The sequence below is a fragment of the Macaca mulatta genome, chromosome X, assembly GCF_049350105.2.
Source record: "Macaca mulatta isolate MMU2019108-1 chromosome X, T2T-MMU8v2.0, whole genome shotgun sequence".
Taxonomy (NCBI): Eukaryota; Metazoa; Chordata; class Mammalia; order Primates; family Cercopithecidae; genus Macaca; species Macaca mulatta.
This window is the reverse complement of record NC_133426.1, coordinates 1,903,570-1,928,553: the sequence shown is the minus strand read 5'-3', so window position 1 is coordinate 1,928,553 and position 24,984 is coordinate 1,903,570. Positions and strand designations below refer to the sequence as shown.

The 24,984-nt window shown below is 48.2% G+C and overlaps 1 protein-coding gene across 1 annotated transcript in view; it reads left to right on the top strand.

The window, feature by feature from the left end:
• LOC106996625 (polyprenol dehydrogenase) overlaps positions 1-24,984 on the top strand; it is a 328,740-nt gene that overhangs the window by 148,568 nt on the left and 155,188 nt on the right. Inside the window, exon 3 of the mRNA XM_028842026.2 lies at positions 1,226-1,294. Coding sequence (XP_028697859.1) covers positions 1,226-1,294 — 69 coding nt within the window. The remainder of the gene's footprint in view (positions 1-1,225; positions 1,295-24,984) is intronic.

Here is a 24,984-nt window from a genome sequence, read left to right as displayed (position 1 = left end):
CCAGGCCGGGTGTGGTGGCTCATGCCTGTCATCCCAGCACTGTGGAGGCCCAGGCGGGTGGATCACCTGAGGTCAGAAGTTCAAGACCAGCCTGGCCAACATGGTGAAACCCCGTCTGTACTAAAAATACAAAAATTAGCCAGCCATGGTGGCAGGTGCCTGTAATCTCATCTACTCGGGAGGCTGAGGCAGGAGAATTGCTTGAATCGGGGAGGTGGAGGTTGTGGTGAGCTGAGATCGCGCCACTGCACTCCAGCCTGGGCAACAGAGCAAGACTTTGTCTCCAAAAAAAAAAAAAAATAATAATACTAATAATAAACACCTAATTAATGTTCTTTCACCCCAGATTTCCTTGTCTTTATTTTAGCTGTAACATGCCTTGTAGGCAAAACACCTCTTTCCATCCTTCTAAAGGCATATTCCTGAAACCTCACTTGAAGAGTTTTACAGAGCTGCAGAGACAGGAATAAGAAATCCTGAGCATGCAGCCAACTAACACGGGAACAGAAAACCAAACACCGCATCTTCTCCCTCATCGGTGGGAGCTGAAGAATGAGAACACATGGACACAGGGAGGGGAACACCACACACCGGGGCCTGTCAGGGGTTTGGAGGGCTAGGGCAGGGAGAGCATTAGGAGAAATACCTAATCTAGATGACAGGTTGATGGCTGCAGCAAACCACCATGTCACGTGTATGCCTGTGTAAGCAACCTGCACTTTCCGCACATGTACCCCAGAACTTCAAGTACAATTAAAAATGAGAAAAAGAAAGAAATCGTGAGCACGCAGTAGGAAGCGCGGTCTGTGATCACGTGCATTGCGCAGTCTGTGAGTGCACACTGGGATGTTCCTAGCGTAAAAGCTCCTTTGAAAATTCCATTTCCATCCTGACATTTTAATGCACATTTTTATGCTTATGCTATTCTCCGCTCTCACGTGCAAATTACGCCAGCAGGTGCCCTGAGTCCCTGTCATTATTGAAAAGTAGAATGTGAAATGCATTCGTACTTTCTGCCGATGCAGGCTAAAGAAATTGGCTCTTAAATGCATAGCTTTAGTCTGCCAAAATGACTGTCAAGTTAAACGCTAGCAAAAAGGGAAGTCCATCAAAGGCACATTTCAAATTTGTGTTATACTTCTCTTAAAAACCTTTTTTTTTTGCAGTTAATAGTTTCTGGATGATCATCCAAGTCACTGTATCTTTTTTCTTTTTATCCTTTTAGCTGGAAATAATGACAGCAAAGCCAAACAAGTTGTAAGCAAAATAAAAGAAGAAACCTTGAACGACAAAGGTACCGAGAGAGACTCCAATGGCTTTTTTTCCCCCCTTGGGACAGGTCGTTTGCGTGGTGCATGGCTGAGCTTCAGTCATGTGCCAAGTGGCATTTGGGAGCGATGCCTCAGCTTTTTGCAGTTTCTTTTGGGGATTTCTGGCCCCATCGTAGAGCAGGAAATGGTGAAGGCAAGGCGAAGATAGCATCGCTCAGCTCCGACACCTGCTGGGAAAGGCGTGCGGATGTGCTGGTAGCTTGCACTCTTAGTCAAATGTGGGTTCCCCGGGGATCAGGAGCCATTGTCCTTTCTTGTTGACCTCCAGGGCACATGCCAGGAGGTGCCTCTGCTGGTCGGGAGTTCTTGACTTAAGCTAAATTAGGCCAGGCGTGGTGACTCACGCCTGTAATCCCAGCACTTTGGGAGGCCAAGGCAGGTGGATCACCTGAGGTCAGGAGTTCGAGACCAGCCTGGCCAACATGGTGAAGCCCCGTCTCTACTAAAAATGCAAAAATTAGCCAGGCACGGTGGCGTGCGCTTGTAATCCCAACTACTCGGGAGGCTGAGGCAGGAGAATCGCTTGAACCCAGGACTGCCTGGGAGACAGAGCAGCACTCTGTCTCAAAACAAAAAAGAAAGAAAAAAAGATAACTCAAACAGGAATGTGCTTGCCCTTAAGATTTTCGACCAGGTGCCAGACCAAATTCTGGTGTGCTCTTTCTGCCTGTTCACACTGAGCAAGGTGTGCACACAACTTTCTAATATCCTTCCAGATTCTCAATGCTCTGTCCTTTTATTTGATTATTTTACTTTTCATTTGTGTACATGTAGGCAGCGCAAGTACAGTTTTTGTTACGTGGATGAATGGCGTAGTGGTGAGGTCTGGGCTTTTAGTATAGCTCACCCCTGAATCATGTACATTGTACCTGACAGGTAATTCTTCATCCGTTGCCCCTCTCCCACCTCCCGCCCTTCTGACTCTTCAATGTCTGTTATTCCACTGTCTGTCCATATAGACACATTATTTAGCTCCCACTTATAAGGAAGAATGCAAGAGGTCGGTCAGGGTGGTGGGGAAAATTGTAGAAAGATGTAAACCTTCTTGGAAGGCCGGAACATTTTACGAACACTTCAGAATAAGATTTGGCTGTAGGCAGCCAGATTCTCTTATCTGGTGCCTGAAAGCTTAGGTTAGATAACAAGGGGAATGTAAAGAAACTGATCTAGATAAGTTAGTTTACTTACACATCAGAACCTGGCCTTTAATCATCCACGCACAGAACTACTCTGTCCCTCTCTCCAGGTTAGGGGGATAACCGTATGAATTGCCCACGAATGTGTTGACTCAAGGCCTTTGTCATTAAATCTCTACTAAATAAAGGCCCGCAGTGCCAGCTTGTCAAAGCCACGGCTGCTGATTGTTTTTTTTTGAGACGGAATCTCGCTCTATTGCCCAGGCTGGAGTGCAGTGGCGCCATCTCGGCTCACTGCAAGCTCCGCCTCCCGGGTTCACGCCATTCTCCTGCCTCAGCCTCTTCAGTAGCTGGGACTATAGGCGCCTGCCACTACGCCTGGCTAATTTTTTGTATTTTTAGTAGAAACGGGGTTTCACTGTGTTAGCCAGGATGGTCTCGATCTCCTGCCCTCATGATCCACCCACCTTGGCCTCCCAAAGTGCTGGGATTACAGGCGTGAGACACCGCACCCGGCAGCTGCTGACTCTTTACAACACCCTGCTCCGTGTCTGGGAGCGGCCCCATCCCCTAGCCCACTCTTTCACTGCAAACCTGTGTCTGAGTGCATTTGTTCATCCGTCCTTCGGCCAAAGTCTGTGCATCGGACCCAGGAAGTTGGACTCGACATAAGAACAATGGGATTTGACTTTCGGTTTCTGAGTGATTTCCCTTAGAGTAATGGCCTCCAGTTCCATCCATGTTGCTGTGGGAGACAGGGTTTCCTCCTTTCTTATGGCTGCATAGTATTCCATCGGGCATAGGTATATATTGTCTTTATCCTTTTGTGTGTTGTTGGACACCTAAATTGTTTCCATATCTTGGCTCCTGTGAATAGTGCTGCAATGCACGTATGAATGCGGGCGTTTCTTTGATACACCGATTTCATTTGCTTTGAGTCTATGCCTAGTAGTGGGATTGCTGAATGATGTGGTGCTTTTATCTTTAATGATCTGAGGAACTTCTGTACTGTTTTTCATAGTGGCTGTACTAATTCACGTTCCCACCAATGGTGTAAGAGGGCCCCCTTTTCTCTACACCCTCCCCAACACTTGTAATCAATGATAGAAATCATCATTCTGGCGGGTGCGGTGGCTCGCACCTGTCATCCCAGCACTTTTTGGGAGGCCAAGGCGGGTGGATCACCTGAGGTCAGGAGTTGGAGACCAGCCTGGCCAACATGGTGAAACCCTATCTCAACTGAAAATACAAAAATAAGCCAGGCGTGGTGGCGGGGGCCTGTAACCCCAGCTACTCAGGAGACTGAGGCAGGAGAATCACTTGCACCCAGGAGGCGGAGGTTGCAGTGAGCTGAGATCACACCATTGCAGTCCAGCCTGGGCGACAGAGCAAGACTCTATCTCAAAGAGAAAAAAAAAAAAATAACATAAAAAAACAGAAACAAAACAGCCTTCTGACAATACCATGTTAGCTGGTGTGCGATGATAGCTCATGGTGATTTTGATTTGCATTTCCCTGATGGTTAGTGATGTTGAGTACCTTTTCTTTGTTTATTTTTTTGTTTGTTTGTTTTTGAGACGGAGTCTCACCCTGTCACCTAGGCTGGAGTGCAGTGGCGCGATCGCAGCTCACGGCAAACTCTGGCTCCCGGGTTCAAGCGATTCTTCTGCCTCAGCCTCCTGAGTAGCTGAGATTACAGGCGTGTGCCACCACGCCCGGCTAATTTTTGTATTTTTAATAGAGATGGGGTTTCACCATGTTGACCAGGCTGGTCTCGACCTCCTGACCTCAGGTGATACGCGTGCCTCAGCCTCCCAAAGTGCTGGGGTTACAGGCGTGAGCCACTGTGCCTGGCCTATTTTGATGATGATGATGAAGATGGTGATGATGATGATTGGAGACGGAGCCTCACTCTGTCGTGCAGGCTGGAGTGCAGCGACGTGATCTCGGCTCACTGCAGCCTCTGCAGCCCGGGTTCAAGCGATTGTCCTGCCTCAGAGATTCTTCTGCCTCAGCCTCCCGAGTAGCTGGGATGACAGGTGCCCGCCACCACGCCCGGCTAATTTTTGTATTTTTAGTAGTGATGGGGTTTCACCATCTTGGCCAAGCTGGTCTGGAACTCCTGACCTCATGATCCACTCGCCTCAGCCTCCCGAAGTGCTGGCATGACCGGCGTGAGCCACCGCGCCCAGCCTTGATTCTTTTGAAAAGCCGCGAGAGTGAAAGGACCAGTACACAGAGCTGAGCCAGATCCCTGCCTGTGCTCGTATCTCCTTTCTACCCTAAGCTTGGTGAAACACCTTGTTCCCTCTGCCAAGGACTGGGGTGTGTTGAAATTTGATAGCCAGCATGGCAGGATCCCTTTGATTTTCAGGAACACACCTGTCGGGGCTCCCCCTGAGGCAGAGCCAAGGCCAATGTGCGATACCACAAACTGGCAGCAGCCTGGCCACATCTTTTCTCCTCATTAGGATGTGCCTTGGGACGAAAGGATTGGTTTCTGTGTAGTGGGATAATTAAGGAATTAGAGAGACCGAGGGGTTGAGGAGGAATTGCTTAATTATTTAGGTGTACCCACCCGGTCGGATGAACATTGAAAGGACTGAGTGTTTTGAACAAAGAGTTTGGATGTTTTTTAAGTATTTTGTGGGGCGGGGGGAGATCTGTGTAGGGGGAAGTATATTGTAGAAGTGAGAAACAAAGACGCTTATTTAATTGAGACATGGATCGTACTATTTTTTATTTTTTAAGGAATACTATGTTTTGTGATTTCAGATTATTTGCCTAGTGACTTTGTAGCTGTACCGCTGGATAAGCAGTTCTTACAATGCTTGGGAAAGGGAGAGATGAGGCTTATTTAGCCACAGAAAAGCAGGCCGTTAACTTTTAAAGGACTTCAGCTCTTTCTCTTCCTCAGGGAGAAGTGGGTTTTCTCACATCCAGCTGAGTTTTTGCTTGTGTATTTTTTAATTTTTGTAAATTCCTGTTTCATCTGTGACAGTGGCTCCTATTCCCTGCCACCTTGGCCCTTCCTCATTTGCAGCAGTTTTTCAAAGAACTGGCATTTTCTAACACAGTGAATCCCAGAGTGCCTTCTCCGGACCTGTAACATCAGCATTTCCGGGGAGCAGACAAGAAATGCAAGTTCCCAGGGCCCCGCTGTGAATCGGGGCCTCTGGGGGTGGGGGTGGGGCCCTGCAATCTGCATTCTTATGAGGCCGTTAAAAGATTCCCAGGTGCCTTCAAGTGGTAGATTTGCTGCCATCCTAAAGGCATTCAACCATCAATCTGCAGCCCAAGGTGAAGTTTCTGGAAACTGGCAAGTGAGGCATTCTTTCCTCATGACGTTTTGCTTTTAATCTGAACGGCTAAAAAACTATATAAAGAATAGTTTCCAAAAATTCATGTATGTGATCCGCCTAACCAAAATGACAGCAGAGAGGCAATGATTTATAATCACCGACTTAATTTTATTCGATTCTGAAAATGTTTCAGATTTAGGCAACACACATTTTGACCAATAATTTTTTTTTTTTTGAGACAGAGTTTCACTCTTGTTGTCCAGGCTGGAGTGCAGTGGCACGATCTCGGCTCACGGCAACCTCCGCCTCCCAGGTTCAAGCGATTCTCCTGCCTCAGCCTCCCGAGTAGCTGGGACTACAGACACCCACCACTACACCCAGCTAATTTTTTGTATTTTTAGTAGAGATGGGGTTTCACCGTGTTAGCCAGGCTTGTCTCAAACTCTTGACCTCAGATAATCCACCCACCTCGGCCTCCCAAATTGCTGGGATTACAGGCATGAGCCACTGCGTCCAACTGCAGTAACACATCGTTGCTGTTTTCTTGGAAAAGTTTGTGTAGAATATTCGATCATCCGTTCTTTAAAATGCAATGTTTTGTGGACAAGTAGCATGACTAACACATGATTTGTTCACACCATTAAAAATTTTTAGTTTATTTTTGGCATATCAATACCGATGGCCTTTAATTCAATCTTATAGAAAAGAAGAAAAGAATTGTTTGGGCTCTCTGTGGCTGTTTCAAAGGTTTACAATCTTGTAAGAAGGTGGGAAGATGTGGTGTGCAGTGGAGATGGTTAATGGGCACAAAAATATACTTAGATAGAATGAGTAAGATCTCATATTTGATAGCACAAAAGGGTGACTCCAGTCAACAATACTTCATGGTCCATTTAAGAATAACTAAAAGTGGACGGACGTGGGGGCTCACCCCTGAATCCCAGCCCTTTGGGAGGCCGAGGCAGGTGGATCACTTGAGGTCAGGAGTTCGAGACCAGCCTGGCCAACATGGTGAAACCCCGTCTCTACTAAAAACACAAAAATTAGCTGGGTGTGGTGGTGCACACCTGTAATCCCAGCTACTTGGGAGGCTGAGGCAGGAGAATCACTTGAACCTGGAAGGTGGAGGTTGCCGTCAGCCGAGATCGTGCCACTGCACTCTAGCCTGGGCAACAGAGCAAGACTCTGTCTCCAAAAAACAAACAAACAAAATGAATTAACGTTCTTTCACCCCGAATTTCCTAGTCTTTATTTTATCTGTAACATCCCTTGTAGGCAGGAACATGTCTTAGAACCTGGGAGGCAGAGGTTGCTGTGAGCTGAGATCATGCCACTGCACTCCAGCCTGGACTGCAGAGACTCCGTCCCCCCCAAAAAATAAAATAAAATAAAATAAAACATAACTAAAGGTGTAATTGGAATGTTTGTGACACAAACAAGTGACGAATGCTCGAGGGGGGATGGATACCTAATTTGATGTGAGTATTACACATTTCATACCTGTATCAAAATACCTTAATATGCCATAAATATATATACCTAGTATGTACCCAGGCAATTGTTTTTTAAGAAAAAAGTTTAAAATCTGAACAGGTTTGGACATCCATCAGTGGTGGCCCTGGCATGTCCACTGCTGGGGGACTGTCCATCCTGGGTAGAGGATGCCGAGGCCCAGCTGGGAGGGGCCATTTCGGCTATGGCCGTTGAGCCTTTATCTCGACTGAGTCTGTCTCCAGGCTTGGTTCTTGTCCCCACAACCGCCAGTTGTCCCACGAGGGACAGAGGGAGCTGATGTGCTGTTTCATTCTTGCTCTGCTGGGATACCTGCATTGGGAGATTTTTAAGCGAGTAAGCACACGTCCTGACTCCAGGAGCACAGACTGCTGTGGAGTGCCAGGCACGCAATTATTTCGACATGCTGGGCGCCTCTCTAGCCTGCTTTCCCCTCCTGCCTTCCCTGCTCTCAATTCTCTCTCCTTAGTTCTTGAGTGAATACTCTGGCCTGCGTACTTTGTTGTCCTTTCTGTCTTTGAAGTCGTGCTCCGCTGAGATCCCACGCTGGGCAGGGCATGGGCAGCCACGTCCCCACAGAAGGCCGGCTAATTGGGCTCTGGAATTGGAAATGCGCGATTGTGTTCAGGAATCTGGGCGAGATGGCTCGTTGCCCAAGCTAGGGATTTTCCAGGGAAACGCTTGAACTCCTTGTCATCATTTAGCCGTCGTGCCCACACCTTTGTGGCTCCTGGGTAATTACCTGCTGATGAAAGCTGTCTGTCTTAGAACAAATAGTCTCGTTCACTTACCGAAACTCCTCCAAATACAAATAAATCAAACCCAGCAACTCAATGAAAGCCAACACAGAAAGGCACAGCCGTGTTCAAAGGAACCCAGATGGGGAGAGAGAACCACTGAAACAGTCTTAAAGGCGCCAAAGCAAGGTCCATTCCGCCGTGGTGCAGGCCATGGTGGGCTCCTCATCCTAAATCCGAACAGAGATCAGAGTACACACGTGCTGCGTGCTCTCTTTGGACGGTGCGCGGCGTCCTCATTTTCTATAACGATTGTGTAACTTTAATCACAAACAGCATCTTCTGATGCATTTAGCTTCCCAGCCAGATGTGATGGCTCTCAGGCCTGTCATCCCAGCACTTTGGGAGGCCTAGGCAGGAAGATAGCTCGAGGTTAGGAGTTCAGGACCAGCCTCACCAACATGGTGAAACCCCATCTCTACTAAAAATACAAAAATTAGCCAGGTGTGGTGACGGGTGCCTGTCATCCCAGCTACTCAGGAAGCTGAGGCAGGAGAATGGCTTGAACCCGGGAGACGGAGGTTTACGGTGAGCCGAGATCCTGCCACTGCACTCCAGCCTGGGCGACAGAGCGAAACTTCATCTAAAAAAAAAAAAAAAAAAAGCTTCCCAAGTATTATTCTGCCAGTACCTTGTGCTGTTTTCCTCGGAAAGAGGAACTAGCTGTTTGCTTCGTGTGCTTCTACCCAGTTATTAGGTCAAGTTTGTTTTCAGGAAAAGAAACCACGGGTCAATGCCTTCTGTGATTGATGGGTGTCAAGAAGGTCCATGGTGCATGCTGCCTTGGGAGGCACTTCTACCTTGGAAACAGATCTTTGTGAACCATTATTTTGGCCTATCCAATGACCTGTAAAATACTCGAATTGATCATGAAAACAGAAGACTGTGAAATCAGGATGAAACTTGATAACAGATAATCCACGTAATGTAGTAGCTTGAAAACACGAGGGTCAGTGAAGCGTAGGATGAGTGCCTGTGGTCAGTCAGAAAGCGCTTTGTGACCTGTTCCGCGTGCAAGAGAAGAGTGTGTTGTTTTGGAAATGGCCGCCCTCCTCATCACCTGTGCCCGCTAAAGTCTGAGCTCTGTGAGGGCAGAGATGGATTGTACCTTCTGAGTCTCTGCTCCAGTGCCTGAAACACACTGGCTCCCAGGACAGTCTACCTCAGGGCCTGTTTTATAGGCTCACCTGTGACACATGACTGGGACGTGTGTTATTCATGATGACATACAAGAGTCTCTGTATAGGCGTCTACTGGTCTTCATCATCAAACACAGCGAGAACTCCAGGTCTGGAGGCAGACATATCTTGGGGCAAGAAGACACCTAGAATTTTTCTTCTACCTGTAGACTTTCGGATTGGATAGAAGGGTTCTTAAGGAACTTGAAAAACTTGGAAAAATGACGATGTGAATGTTGAGTGCATGGAATTTTCCCCACACCCCTGGGTATGCATTTTTAATGTGCAGAATTCTTGAGACACGATTTTACAGCATAGAGTCCTTGAGGCATAATGTCTGCAGAACTTGAAATCATAGCACTTGATGTGAGTGTGTTAACCAACGATTAATTATGTTTATCCCCAAGAAAAGTTTTAACCAGATTGTGGATGTGTATTCTGGTTCAGCATATATTAAAAATCACCTTCGTGTTTTTTCTTTTGTTTGTTTTTTTTTTTTTTTTGGAGACAAGGTCTTGCCTGTCACCCAGGTTGGAGTGCAGTGGTGTGATCATAGCTCACTGCAGCCTCAAACTCCCGGGCACTGGTGTGATCATAGCTCACCGCAGCCTCAAACTCCTGGGCACAAGCTATCTTCCCACCTCAGCCTCCAGGGTAGCTGGGACTACTAGCATGCACCACTGCACATGGCTAATTTTGTTTTTTAAATTTTTTCCAGAGATGGGGTCTCGTTACGTTGCCCTGGCTGGTCTCAAACTCCTGGCCTCAAGTGATCCTCCCACCTTCCAAAGTGCTGGGATTACAGGTTAAGACACCAAGCTCAACCCTACATTTTGTTTGTTTGTTTGTTTGGTTTGTTTGTTTGTTTTGAGACGGAGGCTTGCTCTGTTGCCCAGGCTAGAGTTCAGTGGTGCGATCTTGGCTCACTGCAACCTCCGACTCCCTGGTTCAAGCCATTCTCCTGCCTCAGCCTCCCAAGGAGCTGGGATTACAGGCATACACCATCACACCCAGCTAATTTTTTGTATTTTTAGTAGAGACAGGGTTTCACCGTGTTAACCAGGATGGTCTTGATCTCCTGACTTTGAGATCTGCCTGCCTTGGCCTCCCAAAGTGCTGGGATTACAGGCGTGAGCTAACATGCTCGGCCTGTGTTTTTTTTTTTTTTAAACATAAAATGGCCCTTATTGACTATTTTCTTTTTCATAGTGAGTCCTTTTGTTTCCTTCATGTTTCTGAGTAGTGTCCTGAGTTAGGCTGCAGACGACATATGTGTAGATAGACAGATAGATGGGTTCCTGTTCGTAATTTTTCCTTGAAGCCATTGTATGTGTTCTCATGCACGGCCGTAGATGTCCCACACTCTCTGAAAGTTTAATGTGTCCTTGCAGGTCTCACGGTGTCCCTTCTATTCAGGGCTCTTCGTTTCTCAGGGTCGTAAGGCTTAATTTTAACCTTCCAAATCACTATGGCCGAGGTGGGTGGATCACAAGGTCAGGAGATTGAGACCATCCTGGCTAACACGGTGAAACCCCGTCTCTACTAAAATACAAAAAATTAGCCGGGCGAGGTGGCAGGCACCTGTAGTCCCAGCTGCTCGGGAGGCTGAGGCAGGAGAATGGCGTGAACCTGGGAAGCGGAGCTTGCAGTGAGCTGAGATTGCGCCACTGCACTCCAGCCTGGGCGACAGAGCGAGACTCAGTCTCAAAATAACTAACTAACTAACTAACTAACTAAATAAATAAAAATACAAAAATTAGCCAGGCATGGGGGCGCATGCCTGTAATCCCAGCTACTCAGGAGGCTGAGGCAGGAGAATTGCTTGAACCCGGGAGGCGGAGTTTGCAGTGAACTGAGATTGCACCACTGCACTCCAGCCTAGGTGATATAGCAAGAGTCCATCTCAAAAAAAAAAAAAAAAAAGAATATGCATTTAAGGTTCCTTTGCATCTTTTCGTGGCTCGATAGAGCCCAGTGTCTATTTTCACTAGGGAGCAAAACGGCCTTTCCATGGGCTTTTAAATACGTAAGAATCGGCACATCCACACACGGGCCTCCCAGATAGTTGGTGCGTTTGCAGAAATGACGACGCATTGTCGTTCACAGCCTCTTCGGGTTTCGGTCTCCAACTCCCGGCCTCAGGCGATCCTCCTACCTCAGCCTCCCAAAGTGCTGGGATGACAGGCACAGTGAGCCACCGTGCCCAGCTGTTTTTTGAAAACTCATCGTCTCCTATTTCCCTAGTATTTAGGGTTAGGGTTAGAGTTAGGTAGAGGTTAGAGGTGCTCTGACTGGAGTGTTTACCAAGTCTTGGAGCCCACCTCTGGCGGAATCACTGCCTGCAGTTGGAAGCAAGGCTGTTTCTGAGATGAGTAATACTGACATATTTTGCTTTTGAATGCACGAGTGCCCCGATCCATCCCGAGATACTTCTGCAGCACCACGAGATCCTTAATCCCTGCTCCTGCTCGCTTACCAGGGTCTGCAAGTGAGCCCCCTTCTGTAACTAATCTCTTTGTGCGGTCCTTCTCCAGACCCTGAATCTATCAGCCTGTTGGCATATGTATCTGTGTGTGTGTGCGCGTGCGCGCGTGCTCTGAGGATATTGGCACTTTTTAATCTTCTTCCATTAGACGACAAGGCTGGGGGCTTCCCCTTGCTGCCGACTTGCCGGCACACCTGGGGCATGTTTAATAAGTGATTGTGTATGATCTGCTTTGCAAATGCTCCACTTCACATTTTTCAATCCCGCCCGTAACGAGGACTGGGGTTGTTTTACAAGTTAATTACCCAAAAGATTATCGAGTGGGTTTAGAGGCACAAATTGTACGCGCTATTTAACAGATAAGAAATAATGAGTGTTGTTAAAATGGGAAAAAAAAAAGGCTCTGTCAGCGGGGGGAGTTATCTGTACCCTGCCTGGCTGTGTTACTGGTTTTTTTTTTGTCTGTGAGTGAGAACTGAGGTAGAGAAACAAGGCTCTTCTCCCACCAGAGCACAGGCGGCACGTGTGAAAATAACTATTCACAGTTCCTTTCCCACCGTGTCTCAAGAGGGGCAAATGCCAGGGCCGGGTGCGGTGGCTCACGCCTGGAATCCCAGCACTTTGGGAGGCCGAGGCAGGAAGATTGCTTGAGGCCAGGAGTTCGACAGCAGCCAGGGTGGCGCGGCGAGACTCTGTCTGTACAAACTATTAACAGATCAGCCTGGCTTGGTGGGGTGCACTGGGGTCCCAGCTACTTGGGAGGCAGAGGCAGGAGGATCGCTTGAGCCCAGGAATTCGAGACCAGCCTGGGCAACATAACAAGACTTTGTCTCTACAACTAAATTAAAAAGTTAGCCAGGTGAGGTGGGACGTGCCTGGAGTCCCAGATACCCAGGAGGCTGAGGCGGGAGGATGGTTTGAGCCTGGAGGTCAAGGCTGCAGTGAACCATGATCGCGACCCTGAACTTTAGCTTGGACGACAGAGCAAGACCCTTTTCTCTGAATAAAAATGGAATAATAATAAAAAGAAGCTGAATTTCAGGTGTTTTCAGCTGTTCTCTTTATTCCTTCAAATGCGTCTGTATTCTGCAGTATCCTTTAAAATATTAAGAGCAATTCCAGCTACTCAGGAGGCTGAGACAGGAGAATCGCTTGAACCCGGGAGGCGGAGTTTGAGGTAAGCCGAGAGCGTGCGACCGCACTCCAGCCTGGGCGACAGAGCGAGACTCTGTCTCAAAAATATATATATATTTATATATATATATATATATATATATATAAAAAAGTGCAATTAATGAAGGCATGAATGATGGCTAGGGGAACTATGTGGGGTCCTTTGCTCTTTTTCTCATAAACTGTAGCTCCAAACGCTTCCAAACAGGAAATATTCTCTGTACAGCATGCACAGGAGCTTATTTAGTGTTTTTTTCTTTTTTTTGAGATGGAGTTTCACTCTTGTTGCCCAGGGTGGAGTGCAGTGGTGTGATCTCGGCTCACTGCAACCTCCGCCTCCCAGGTTCAAGCGATTCTCCTGCTTCAGCCTCCCGAGTAGCTGGGATTACAGGTGCGCGCCACCATGGCCAGCTAATTTTTGTATTTTCAGTAGAGACGGGGTTTCACCACGTTGGCCAGGATGGTCTCGAACTCCTGACCTCGTGATCTGCCCACCTCAGCCTCCCAAAGTGCTGGGATTACAGGTGTGAGCCACTGCACCCGGCCCGAACTCCAACTCTTATCCTCACCTGGAGCTCTAACCTGTTAACATCGCTTGTAAATGTGACGTCATCCTCACCTGTAGCTGTAATGTCGTCTTCACCTGGCATTCTGACCTCTTCCCCTCTCCTGTAGCTCTCACCTGTTATCCTCACCTGTAGCTCTAACCTGTTAACATCGCTTGTAAATGTGACGTCATCCTCACCTGTAGCTGTAATGTCGTCTTCACCTGGCATTCTGACCTCTTACCCTCTCCTGTAGCTCTAACCTGTTAACATCGCTTGTAAATGTGACGTCATCCTCACCTGTAGCTGTAATGTCGTCTTCACCTGGCATTCTGACCTCTTCCCCTCTCCTGTAGCTCTAACCTGTTATCCTCACCTGTAGCTCTGACATCATTGTCACCTGCAGCTGTAACCTCATCCTCCCCTGGAACTCTGACCTGGCCCACTGGCTTGCAGTATGTGGGTGGGGCCGAGTTCCCTCCTGCCCTGGCCCCCTGCTGCCACAGAGTGTCCAGGTCTCTCCCATGGGGCAGGTGTACCCCTCTCTGGGCCTCACCTGGGCCCACTGGCCTTCTCAGGAACCTTGCTGTCTGCACTCCCATCCCCGTCCTGCCCTCTCCTCTGGCGCTCTGTCTGCTCAGATGTCCACACGGCCTAGGCACTTGCAGCCACCAGGACAGCCAGCCTGGACACAAACAGCCTCGCCTCGGGTTCCCCCTGCATCTGCCAACCCATTTTGTCCATAGCCAAGGTTCTTCTGTGAAAAATCGTAACAGTCATGAAACGCATTAGTGATCGGGCAAATCAGAAAAATTGCCAGGGATCCCACCACAGACACACATCCCTGAACCCCGAATGATCCCTGTGTGTTGTGTGTGCGCAGGAGACGCGGAGGTCCCTGTGTGTCGTGTGTGTGCAGAGGAGACGCGGAGGTCCCTGTGTGTCGTGTGTGTGCAGAGGAGACGCGGAGGTCCCTGTGTGTCGTGTGTGTGCAGGAGACGCGGAGGTCCCTGTGTGTCGTGTGTGCAGGAGACGCGGAGGTCCCTGTGTGTCGTGTGTGTGCAGAGGAGACGTGGAGGTCCCTGTGTGTCGTGTGTGCAGGAGACGCGGAGGTCCCTGTGTGTCGTGTGTGCAGAGGAGACGCGGAGGTCCCTGTGTGTCGTGTGTGTGCAGAGGAGACGCGGAGGTCCCTGTGTGTCGTGTGTGCAGAGGAGACGCGGAGGTCCCTGTGTGTTTTGTGTGTACAGAGGAGACGCGGAGGTCCCTGTGTGTCGTGTGTGCAGGAGACGCGGAGGTCCCTGTGTGTCGTGTGTGCAGGAGACGCGGAGGTCCCTGTGTGTCGTGTGTGTGCAGAGGAGACGCGGAGGTCCCTGTGTGTCGTGTGTGTGCAGAGGAGACGCGGAGGTCCCTGTGTGTCGTGTGTGCAGAGGAGACGCGGAGGTCCCTGTGTGTCGTGTGTGCAGAGGAGATGCGGAGGTCCCTGTGTGTCGTGTGTGTGCAGAGGAGACGCGGAGGTCCCTGTGTGTCGTGTGTGCAGGAGACGCGGAGGTCCCTGTGTGTCGTGTGTGCAGAGGAGACGCGGAGGTCCCTGTGTGTCGTGTGTGCAGAGGAGACGCGGAGGTCCCTGTGTGTCGTGTGTGTGCAGAGGAGACGCGGAGGTCCCTGTGTGTCGTGTGTGTGCAGAGGAGACGCGGAGGTCCCTGTGTGTCGTGTGTGTGCAGGAGACGCGGAGGTCCCTGTGTGTCGTGTGTGCAGAGGAGACGCGGAGGTCCCTGTGTGTCGTGTGTGTGCAGAGGAGTGTGTCGTGTGTACAGAGGAGACGCGGAGGTCCCTGTGTGTCGTGTGTGCAGGAGACGCGGAGGTCCCTGTGTGTCGTGTGTGCAGAGGAGACGCGGAGGTCCCTGTGTGTCGTGTGTGCAGGAGACGCGGAGGCCCCTGTGTGTCGTGTGTGTGCAGAGGAGACGCGGAGGTCCCTGTGTGTCGTGTGTGCAGGAGACGCGGAGGTCCCTGTGTGTCGTGTGTGTGCAGAGGAGACGCGGAGGTCCCTGTGTGTCGTGTGTGTGCAGAGGAGACGCGGAGGTCCCTGTGTGTCGTGTGTGTGCAGAGGAGACGCGGAGGTCCCTGTGTGTCGTGTGTGTGCAGAGGAGACGCGGAGGTCCCTGTGTGTCGTGTGTGCAGAGGAGACGGGGAGGTCCCTGTGTGTCGTGTGTGTGCAGAGGAGACGGGGAGGCCCCTGTGTGTCGTGTGTGTGCAGAGGAGACGCGGAGGTCCCTGTGTGTCGTGTGTGCAGGAGACGCGGAGGTCCCTGTGTGTCGTGTGTGCAGAGGAGACGCGGAGGTCCCTGTGTGTCGTGTGTGTGCAGAGGAGACGCGGAGGTCCCTGTGTGTCGTGTGTGCAGAGGAGACGCGGAGGTCCCTGTGTGTCGTGTGTGCAGAGGAGACGCGGAGGTCCCTGTGTGTCGTGTGTGTGCAGAGGAGACGCGGAGGTCCCTGTGTGTCGTGTGTGCAGGAGACGCGGAGGTCCCTGTGTGTCGTGTGTGCAGAGGAGACGGGGAGGCCCCTGTGTGTCGTGTGTGTGCAGAGGAGACGCGGAGGTCCCTGTGTGTCGTGTGTGCAGGAGACGCGGAGGTCCCTGTGTGTCGTGTGTGTGCAGAGGAGACGCGGAGGTCCCAGTGTGTCGTGTGTGTACAGAGGAGACGCGGAGGTCCCTGTGTGTCGTGTGTGTGCAGAGGAGACGCGGAGGTCCCTGTGTGTCGTGTGTGCAGAGGAGACGCGGAGGTCCCTGTGTGTCGTGTGTGTGCAGAGGAGACGCGGAGGTCCCTGTGTGTCGTGTGTGTGCAGAGGAGACGCGGAGGTCCCTGTGTGTCGTGTGTGCAGGAGACGCAGAGGTCCCTGTGTGTCGTGTGTGCAGAGGAGACGCGGAGGTCCCTGTGTGTCGTGTGTGCAGAGGAGACGCGGAGGTCCCTGTGTGTCGTGTGTGTGCAGAGGAGACGCGGAGGTCCCTGTGTGTCGTGTGTGCAGGAGACGCAGAGGTCCCTGTGTGTCGTGTGTGCAGAGGAGACGCGGAGGTCCCTGTGTGTCGTGTGTGCAGAGGAGACGCGGAGGTCCCTGTGTGTCGTGTGTGTGCAGAGGAGACGCGGAGGTCCCTGTGTGTCGTGTGTGTGCGGAGGAGACGCGGAGGTCCCTGTGTGTCGTGTGTGTGCAGGAGACACGGAGGTCCCTGTGTGTCGTGTGTGTGCAGGAGACGCGGAGGTCCCTGTGTGTCGTGTGTGTGCAGAGGAGACGCGGAGGTCCCTGTGTGTCGTGTGTGTGCAGGAGACGCGGAGGTCCCTGTGTGTCGTGTGTGCAGGAGACGCGGAGGTCCCTGTGTGTCGTGTGTGCAGAGGACACGGGGAGGCATCAACACACATTTCATGCTCACATTTCCATTCACTGTCCACACTGCACACTTGTACATGGTCAATGTCCAGACATTTATATTTTGTTTATGTGTGATATTCATCTACTTTATATATATTCATATTTTAGGTTTATATATTTATTGTATATGCATTTATATACTTGATATATATTAATATTTTAGGTTTGCATACTTAATATATATTTATTTTATTATAATGCATATACATCAAATTATTATGTATTCTATGTGATGTATTATGTTCAGTGTATATATATTAAACACATAATGACATAATATGAATTTATATTATAATGTATATACATATGAATTCACATTCATAGGTATGTTACATTTTGTAATGTATATATAGTAATGTATAGTTTGTAATATAAAATTATATAAAAGATATACTTTGATATATTTTATTTATATATTTATATATAAAAATAATATATGCAGAATACATTTTGTATGTATATAAAATATATATTACATAAATATATAACTATAAATTATATTTGTATGTCATTATAAAGAGATTATTTATATTAAATATTTATTCTATAAATAGTATATATTTATATATAATAGATTTTTTAAAACATACTTTATAATAAACACAGATTTATAATATATAAGTATAAACTGTAGTTATTGAATGTTTAATTTTATGTATATATTATTTTACATATATCATACTATGTTACACAATATATAATACATAATAAGCATAATCATGATATATAATATAATAGACATATTGTAACATGTAATATATAATAAATATATATCAATATATAAAATATAAAATTAATATATACATAAAATTACAAACCTACTTATTTTATTTTACTTTTTAAGAGACGTGAGTCTTGCTGTGTTGCCCAGGCTGGCTTTGCCTCTGGGACTCAAGTGGTCCTCCCACTTCAGCCTCTCGAGGAGCTAGCACTACAGGCGTGCACCATCGTGCCCTCCTAAATTACATGTGCCGTATGTATAAAATTATAAATGCTTTACATCTACTTTCTGAAATTATATATGCTTTAGATAAAGGCAGAGATTTCATAAATCTGAACTGTAACGTGTGTGGCATTTAAATCCCGTTGAAGTGAAGGGCTGGGCTTGAGGCTAGCGTCGCCCTCCCTGACCATCATACCCATTGCCATTTCCCCAGGATCAGAAACCCTTGGGGGGATTGGGATGCTTTGTTTAAGCAGCACGTTTGAACTGCAGGCGTGCCTGTGGCCTCCCTGTGGGGAGGGATGGTGAAGGACAGCATTTTCCCTCCTCCTTCCTAACCTTACAGACCTCACTTGGTTGGATGCATCATTGCTGCCTCATCCACATGGATCACCTTGGACTGTGTAGCAATCACTGCTCTTATTTATCACAGTCCCTCTTGAATTTCTTTCCTTTTTTTTTTGAGACAGAGTCTCGCTCTGTCACCCAGGCTGGAGTGCAGTGGCGCGATCTCGGCCTCCTGGATTCAAGCAATTCTCCTGCCTCAGTCTCCCCAGTAGCTGGGATTACAGGCTTGTGCCACCACAGCCGGCTAATTTTTGTATTTTTAGTAGAGACGGGGTTTCACCATGTTGGTCAGGCTGGTCTCGAACTCCTGATCTCAGGTGATCTGCCCACCTTGGCCTCCCAAAGTGCTGGTATCACAGGAGTCCTCTTCAATTTCACTTAAGACAGGTTGGGTGCTTTGGGGCAGGTTTCTCACATCAGCCTTTGCATTTTTGGGCGTGACCCCTGTGTCTGCTGCCTTGTACATTCCTGTCTTACTTGGCGGGATTCCATCCCTAGGTGGGTTGATTTTTACCCCCAGTCCCCTGCCTGCCTGAGAATTCCTACCCGTGACTCCTCACGGGAAAGGGCTCTTGGCTGCGTCTTAAATTATTGGGTTATGCCTTCGTGCATCCCTTCTGACTGAGGGCAGGCCACTTATATTCTGTCTTGAAGGAACCTGACTTTTAAGGAGGGGCCACCTGGAGAGTTTCTTGATAATTGGAGTTCGCTGAATGCCCCAGGATAGATTACTAATGCCTGCCAAATTCATGGGTCCCCAATAAAACAGCATTCCACGAAATAAAAAGTAAGAACAGATGGCACCAGCAGTTGCCACTGCTGGGTATATACCCCAAAGAATTGGAAACAGGGTCTCCAACAGATATTTGCACAAACCACGTTCACAGTAGCAGCATTATTTACAATAACCAAAAGGTAGAGAGAAACTGTGTCCCTCCACCGGCAAATGGATAAGCAAAATGTACCCAAATGGTGGAATATTACGCAGTCATAAAAAGGAAGGATATTCAGATGCATGCTGCAATGTGGGCTAACCTTGAGGTTATTAATGCTAAGTGAAATAAACCAATCCCAAAAGGACAAACACTGTAGGATTCCACTCCTAGGAGGTACACAGAGTACCTTTAAATTCTTAGAGACAGAAAGTAGAATGGGGTAGTTACAGGGGTTGGGTGAGGAGGAGGTGGGGAGTTCATGTTTAATGGGAACAGAGTTTCCATTTGGCAGGATGAAAATATTTTGGAGATGCACGGTGGTGATGGCCGCATAACAATATGAATGTATTTAATACCACTTTACTGTGCATGTAAACATGGTTAAAATGCTCAACTTTATGTGATGTGTATTTTCCCACAATTAAAAATTATTTTTAAAAATGCAGCTGGGCATGGTGACTCACGCCAGCACTTTGGGAGGCCGAGGCGGGTGGATCACCTGAGGTCAGGAGTTTGAGACCAGCCTGACCAACATGGAGAAACCTCCTGTCTACTAAAAATACAAAATTAGCCGATCATGGTGGCGGGCGCCTGTAATCCGAGCTATTCGGGAGGCTGAGCGGGAGAATCGCTTGAACCCGGGAGGCGGAGGTTGTAGTGAGCCGAGATCGTGCCACTGCACTCCAGCCTGGGCGACAAGAGTGAGAATCTGTCTCAAAAACAAAACAAAACAAAAAAAGGTTAAAATGCTAAACTTTATGTTATGTGTGTTTTTCCACAATTAAAAATTATTTTAAAAATGAGGCCGGGCATGGTGGCTCATGCCTGTAATCCCAGCAATCTGGGAGGCTGAGGTGGGTGGATCACTTGAGGTCGGGAGTTCGAGACCACCATGGCCAACGTGGCGAAACCCCGTCTCTACGAAAAATACAAAAATTAGCCGGGCGTGGTGGCGGCGCCTATAATCCCGGCTCCTCAGGAGGCTGAGGCGGAGGTTTCAGTGAGCTGAGCTCATGCCACTGCACTCCAGCCTGGGTGACGCAGCGAGACTCCATCCCTAAATAAATAAATAAATAAATAAATAAATAAATAAATAAAAGTAATTGCCCTTAAATTGGAAATGCTCAACAACCCAGCTGGATCTGAATCGGAAAAGGCCAGATCAGGGAGACAGAGAGAGGAATAAATAAAACACGAGGCCTGAGAAGATTTATGTCTGGGGCATCCTTGCGCAGCAGCGTTGGTGAGTGAGGGACTCGTGTGTCAGTTGATAACACACTCATGAGGCGATAAAAGTACCCATGTTTTAGGTGAAGATGGACTGCGACGCGCCTGTGTCCAACACGCCAAGCACACACAAGCACACAGCCCGTGGGGTGTCATCCGTGTGCCGTCTCCCTCTCCCAAGCTCCCGGCTGGAAACGGAGGTGGACACTGAACCTATCTACCCACCCCCTCCCAGGTCACTGCCATCACTTTCATCACAAAACAGAGTCTGGATTCAGAGACTTAGGCCAGGGCCGGAGCTCACGTCGTCTTCCCCTTTCAGAAGGGAGATTTCTGCTGCCTCTGGCCCAGTCCTGGGATGCGGCAGGGGTAGGCGTCCTCTCATACTCCTTTTCCTCTCTTCCCCCATGAGCTGCCATTGGAGCACCCACTTGGGTCCAGGTGAGAGAGAGGAGGAAGGAGACCAGGTGACCCCTACCTGGCTGGTTGCCCCATGTCCCGGTAACAGATGGCTAGAGCTGATTCTCATAGCAGAAGCGTGGCTGCCAGAGGCCACCTATGGCGCTTCTAATGCTCTGGTCCCGGTATTCATCTTATCGCGTTGCCGATTGTTACAGAGTCCTACTGACCAGGCGGCTTAAACAAGAGATATTTATTCTCTCAGAGTTGTAGAGGCTACATGTCTCAGGTCACCGTGTCGGTAAGCTTGCTTTCTCCTTAGCTTGGAGACGCCGTCTTCTCCCTGTGTCCTCACAGAGTCCTCCCTCTGTGTGTGTCTGTGTCCTCATCCCCTCTTCTTATGGGATGTCTTAGTCCATCTCGGGCTGCTATCACAGAATACCATAGATTGGGCAGCTTATAAACAACAGACATTGATTCTCCCACAGTCCTGGAGGCTGGACGTCTGAGATCAGGGTATAGGCAGGGCTGGTTCTTCCTGACATCTCTCACCTGGACTTGGAGATACCGTCTTCTCCCTGTGTCCTCACAGGCTCGGCCCTCTGTGTGTGTGTGTGTCCTCATCCTCTCTTCTTATGAGGTGTCTTAGTCCATCTCAGGCTGCTATCACAGAATACCATAGACTGGGTGGATTGTAAACAACAGACATTGATTCTCCCACAGTCCTGGAGACTGGACGTCTGAGATCCAGGTGTGGGCAGGGCTGGTTCCTCCTGAGGCCTCTCTCCTGGGCTTGGAGATCCCGTCTTCTCCCTGTGTCCTCACAGGGTCATCCCTCTGTGTGTGTCTGTGTCCTCATCTCCTCCTCTTATGGGATGTCTTAGTCCATCTCAGGCTGCTATCACAGAATACCATAGACTGGGCGGCTTATAAACAACAGACATTGATTTTCCCACAGTCCTGGAGGCTGGAAGTCTGAGATCCAGGTGTGGGCAGGGCTGGTCCCTCCTGAGGCCTCTCTCCTGGACTTGGAGTCGCCGTCTTCTCCCTGTGTCCTCACAGGGTCGTCCCTCTGTGTGTGTCTGTGCCCTCATCCCCTCTTCTTATAAGGAGCCAGTCCCATTGGCTCAGGCTCTCTCCCACCCCCCGGAATCTCCTTTTACCTTAATTGCCTCTTTAAAGACCCCATCTCCAAATACAATCACATTCTGAAGTCCTAGGGGTGAGGACCTCCATGTATGAATTTGGGGGGGACAAAATTCAGCCCAGAACAACCAATGCTCCTTTCCAGGGGGCCACCTGAAAACTTTTCTGTAACCCCCAGAAAGCTTGCGTCATCTCAGCGTCTTGCCACGGGGTTCCCTCAGTGCTCCCAATGGTTCCTTTGAGTCAGACCAAGGACAACCCCATGCCACTCCCTTCTCCTGCTTCTCCTGTTTTCTCTGCCCTCATTGTCCCCACGAGCCCTGAGGCTGATCGGCCCCCACAGAACCACAGCTCTCCTGCGGCTATGAGCAGTGGTTTTTCCTTCCCCAGGAGTGAGCCGGGCTCCTGTACTCTCTACCTCCCTGGCACAGAACAAGATTTAGGTTCTGGGGGTACCTGGGGGAATCCTGGTTTTTTTTTTTTTGCAGGGGAGGTTGGAAGCTCAGAGTACAGAAATTTTTTTTTTTCCTCCTGCTGTGCAGAAATTCACCCTTGTTATCTGATCCATGCACACTCTGGAGCTGGCTGAGGCCCTATGTCCTCTATAAACTTCTGCCCTTGGAATGGGTTCTGTGATGATTAATACGTAGTGTTAACTTGATTGGATTGAAGGATGCAAAGTGTTGATCCTGGGTGTGTGTGAGGGTGTTGCCAAAGGATGTTAACATTTGAGTCAGTGGGCCGGGAAAGGCAGACCCACCCTTAATCATCTGGGTGGGGACCATCTCATCAGCGACCCTTAATCATCTGGGTGGGGACCATCTCATCAGCGACCCTTAATCATCTGGGTGGGGACCATCTCATCAGCGACCCTTAATCATCTGGGTGGGGACCATCTCATCAGCGGACCAGCGAGGCTAGAATATAAGCAGGCAGAAGAACGTGAAAAGACTAGACTGGCCTAGCCTCCCAGCCTGCATCTTTCTCCCATGCTGCATACTTCCTGCCCTCGAAAATTGGACTCCAAGTGCTTGAGCTTTGGGACTTGGGCTGGCTTCCTTGCCCCTCAGCCTGCAGACAGTCTATTGTGGGACCTTGTGATTGTGTGAGTTAATACTGAATAAATGCCCCTTTATGTATATCTATCCTGTTAGTTCTGTCCCTCTAGAGAACCCTGAGCAACACAGGGTCCATCCCTTATCCCCTACATCTATCACCCTGCTGCCTCACTTGATCGTGAAGCAGAAAGAGCCTCTTTTTTAATGTTTAATTTTATTAGGTATGCAATTTCCCAGTGCCCAAACTCAGGTTGATTTCAAAAAATGTCCTTTTAAAGCATGAGGGCAGGTTGACAATTCATAGCAGGTGACAAAAATGTTTTGTAAATAATATCCATGGAAATGGAAGATGTCACTGTCTGCAGAATGCAACCAAAATATTCTGAAGATTTGTATCACTCTTAAGTTCTTGCGCTAGTAAGAAATGAAAAAGCAAATGATGACCGGGCCCCTAAGAAATAAAGTAAAATTAGGAAGCAAGAATATGAAAATAATGACATTGTGCAGAAATAAATACAAAAGGAAAGTAGTGAAGAAGCAAAAACACCCCATCAATAATAGTTTTCTTAAGAAAAATGAAAGAATCATATTCCACCAGTTACTAATCCTTCATTCCACATGCAAAAGAAGCACGAACAGATTAGCATGAATTGGAACAAGAAAGAGGAAATAACATGTAATAAAAATATGATTTAAACTTTCACAAAAAAAGTAATTTATTCTTAACTCTTAACTAATATATTTGATTACCTCCTCCTGGGCAAAGGATGAAAGGATGACTTGTTGCAAAAAATTAGAATTTTGCTAAATTAATGCAAACGGAATTACAGATCACAAATAAAATAACATGCTGAAATTTCAGCCGTCAGAAGTTTCCACCAAATGTTCCTAATGAATTATCGAATATCTGGCCGGGTGCAGGGGCTCATGCCTGTAATTCCAGCATTTTGGGAGGCTGAGTTGGGCGGATCACCTGAGGTCCGGAGTTCGAGACCAGCCTGGCCAACACGGTAAGACCCTGTCTCTACTAAAAATACAAAAATCAGCTGGGCGTGGTGGCACAGGCCTGTAATCCCAGCTACTCAGGAGGCTGAGACGGGAGAATCGCTTGAACCTGGGAGATGGAGGTTGCAGTGAGCTGAGATCGTGCCACTGCACTCCAGCCTGGGGACAGAGCAAAACTGTATCTCTCTGTCTCTCTCTTTCTGTCTGTCTCTCTCACACACACACACTAAATAAATCAATCAATAAAAGAATTATTGATTATCTATCTACTTTTTCCAAACCATCAAGGACAATCTAGACCAAGAGTCTGGAAACTGTTGACCCTGGAACACATCTGACCCTTGACTTGTTTTTCTCATTAAAGTTTTCTTGAAACACAGCCATATACATTCATTTACTCGTTGCCTGTGACTGTTTTTGCCCTAGGTACACGGGTTTGAAGAGTTCTAACAGAGACCCTGTGGCCCACAAATTCTGAGATGTGTAGTATTTGGCCATTTATCCAAAAATGTACTGGCTGTACTCTTCAGAGTGACCAGAGCCACCAAACTGTGTCTGAGTTAAATACCGTTTTATTCCCAAATGAACACTTTTCAAAGAAGCATCATCGACTGGTTTTACTTATCAACCTAAATAAAGAAAATCTAGCTTAATTTTATCCTCTGAATAGACTTCCGGGTTAAAAAAAAAATTTTCCCCTGACTCAGTTACATCTTATCCACATGTAGACCAAAGGATACTTCTCAGTGGGTAACAGGGAAGCATTTGGGATAATTCAACATCCATTAATTAGTAAACCTCTAAAGGAATTAATCTCATAGCAGCAGCTGCAGTGCAGGAGATGCTCTACACCCAAATCACACATTGAATGGATGACAAATGGATTTTCCCTCCTAAGGCTGATTGATTGGTTCTGGCTGCCAGCACCCTGAGATAAGAATGATCCTGTAGCAAGGGATAGTCATCAATTAGTGATGCCTGCTGTGGCTATGGAATTAGAATTATGGTCCGTGTGCTACATTCTTTCCATTCTTGGTGGTTCTCT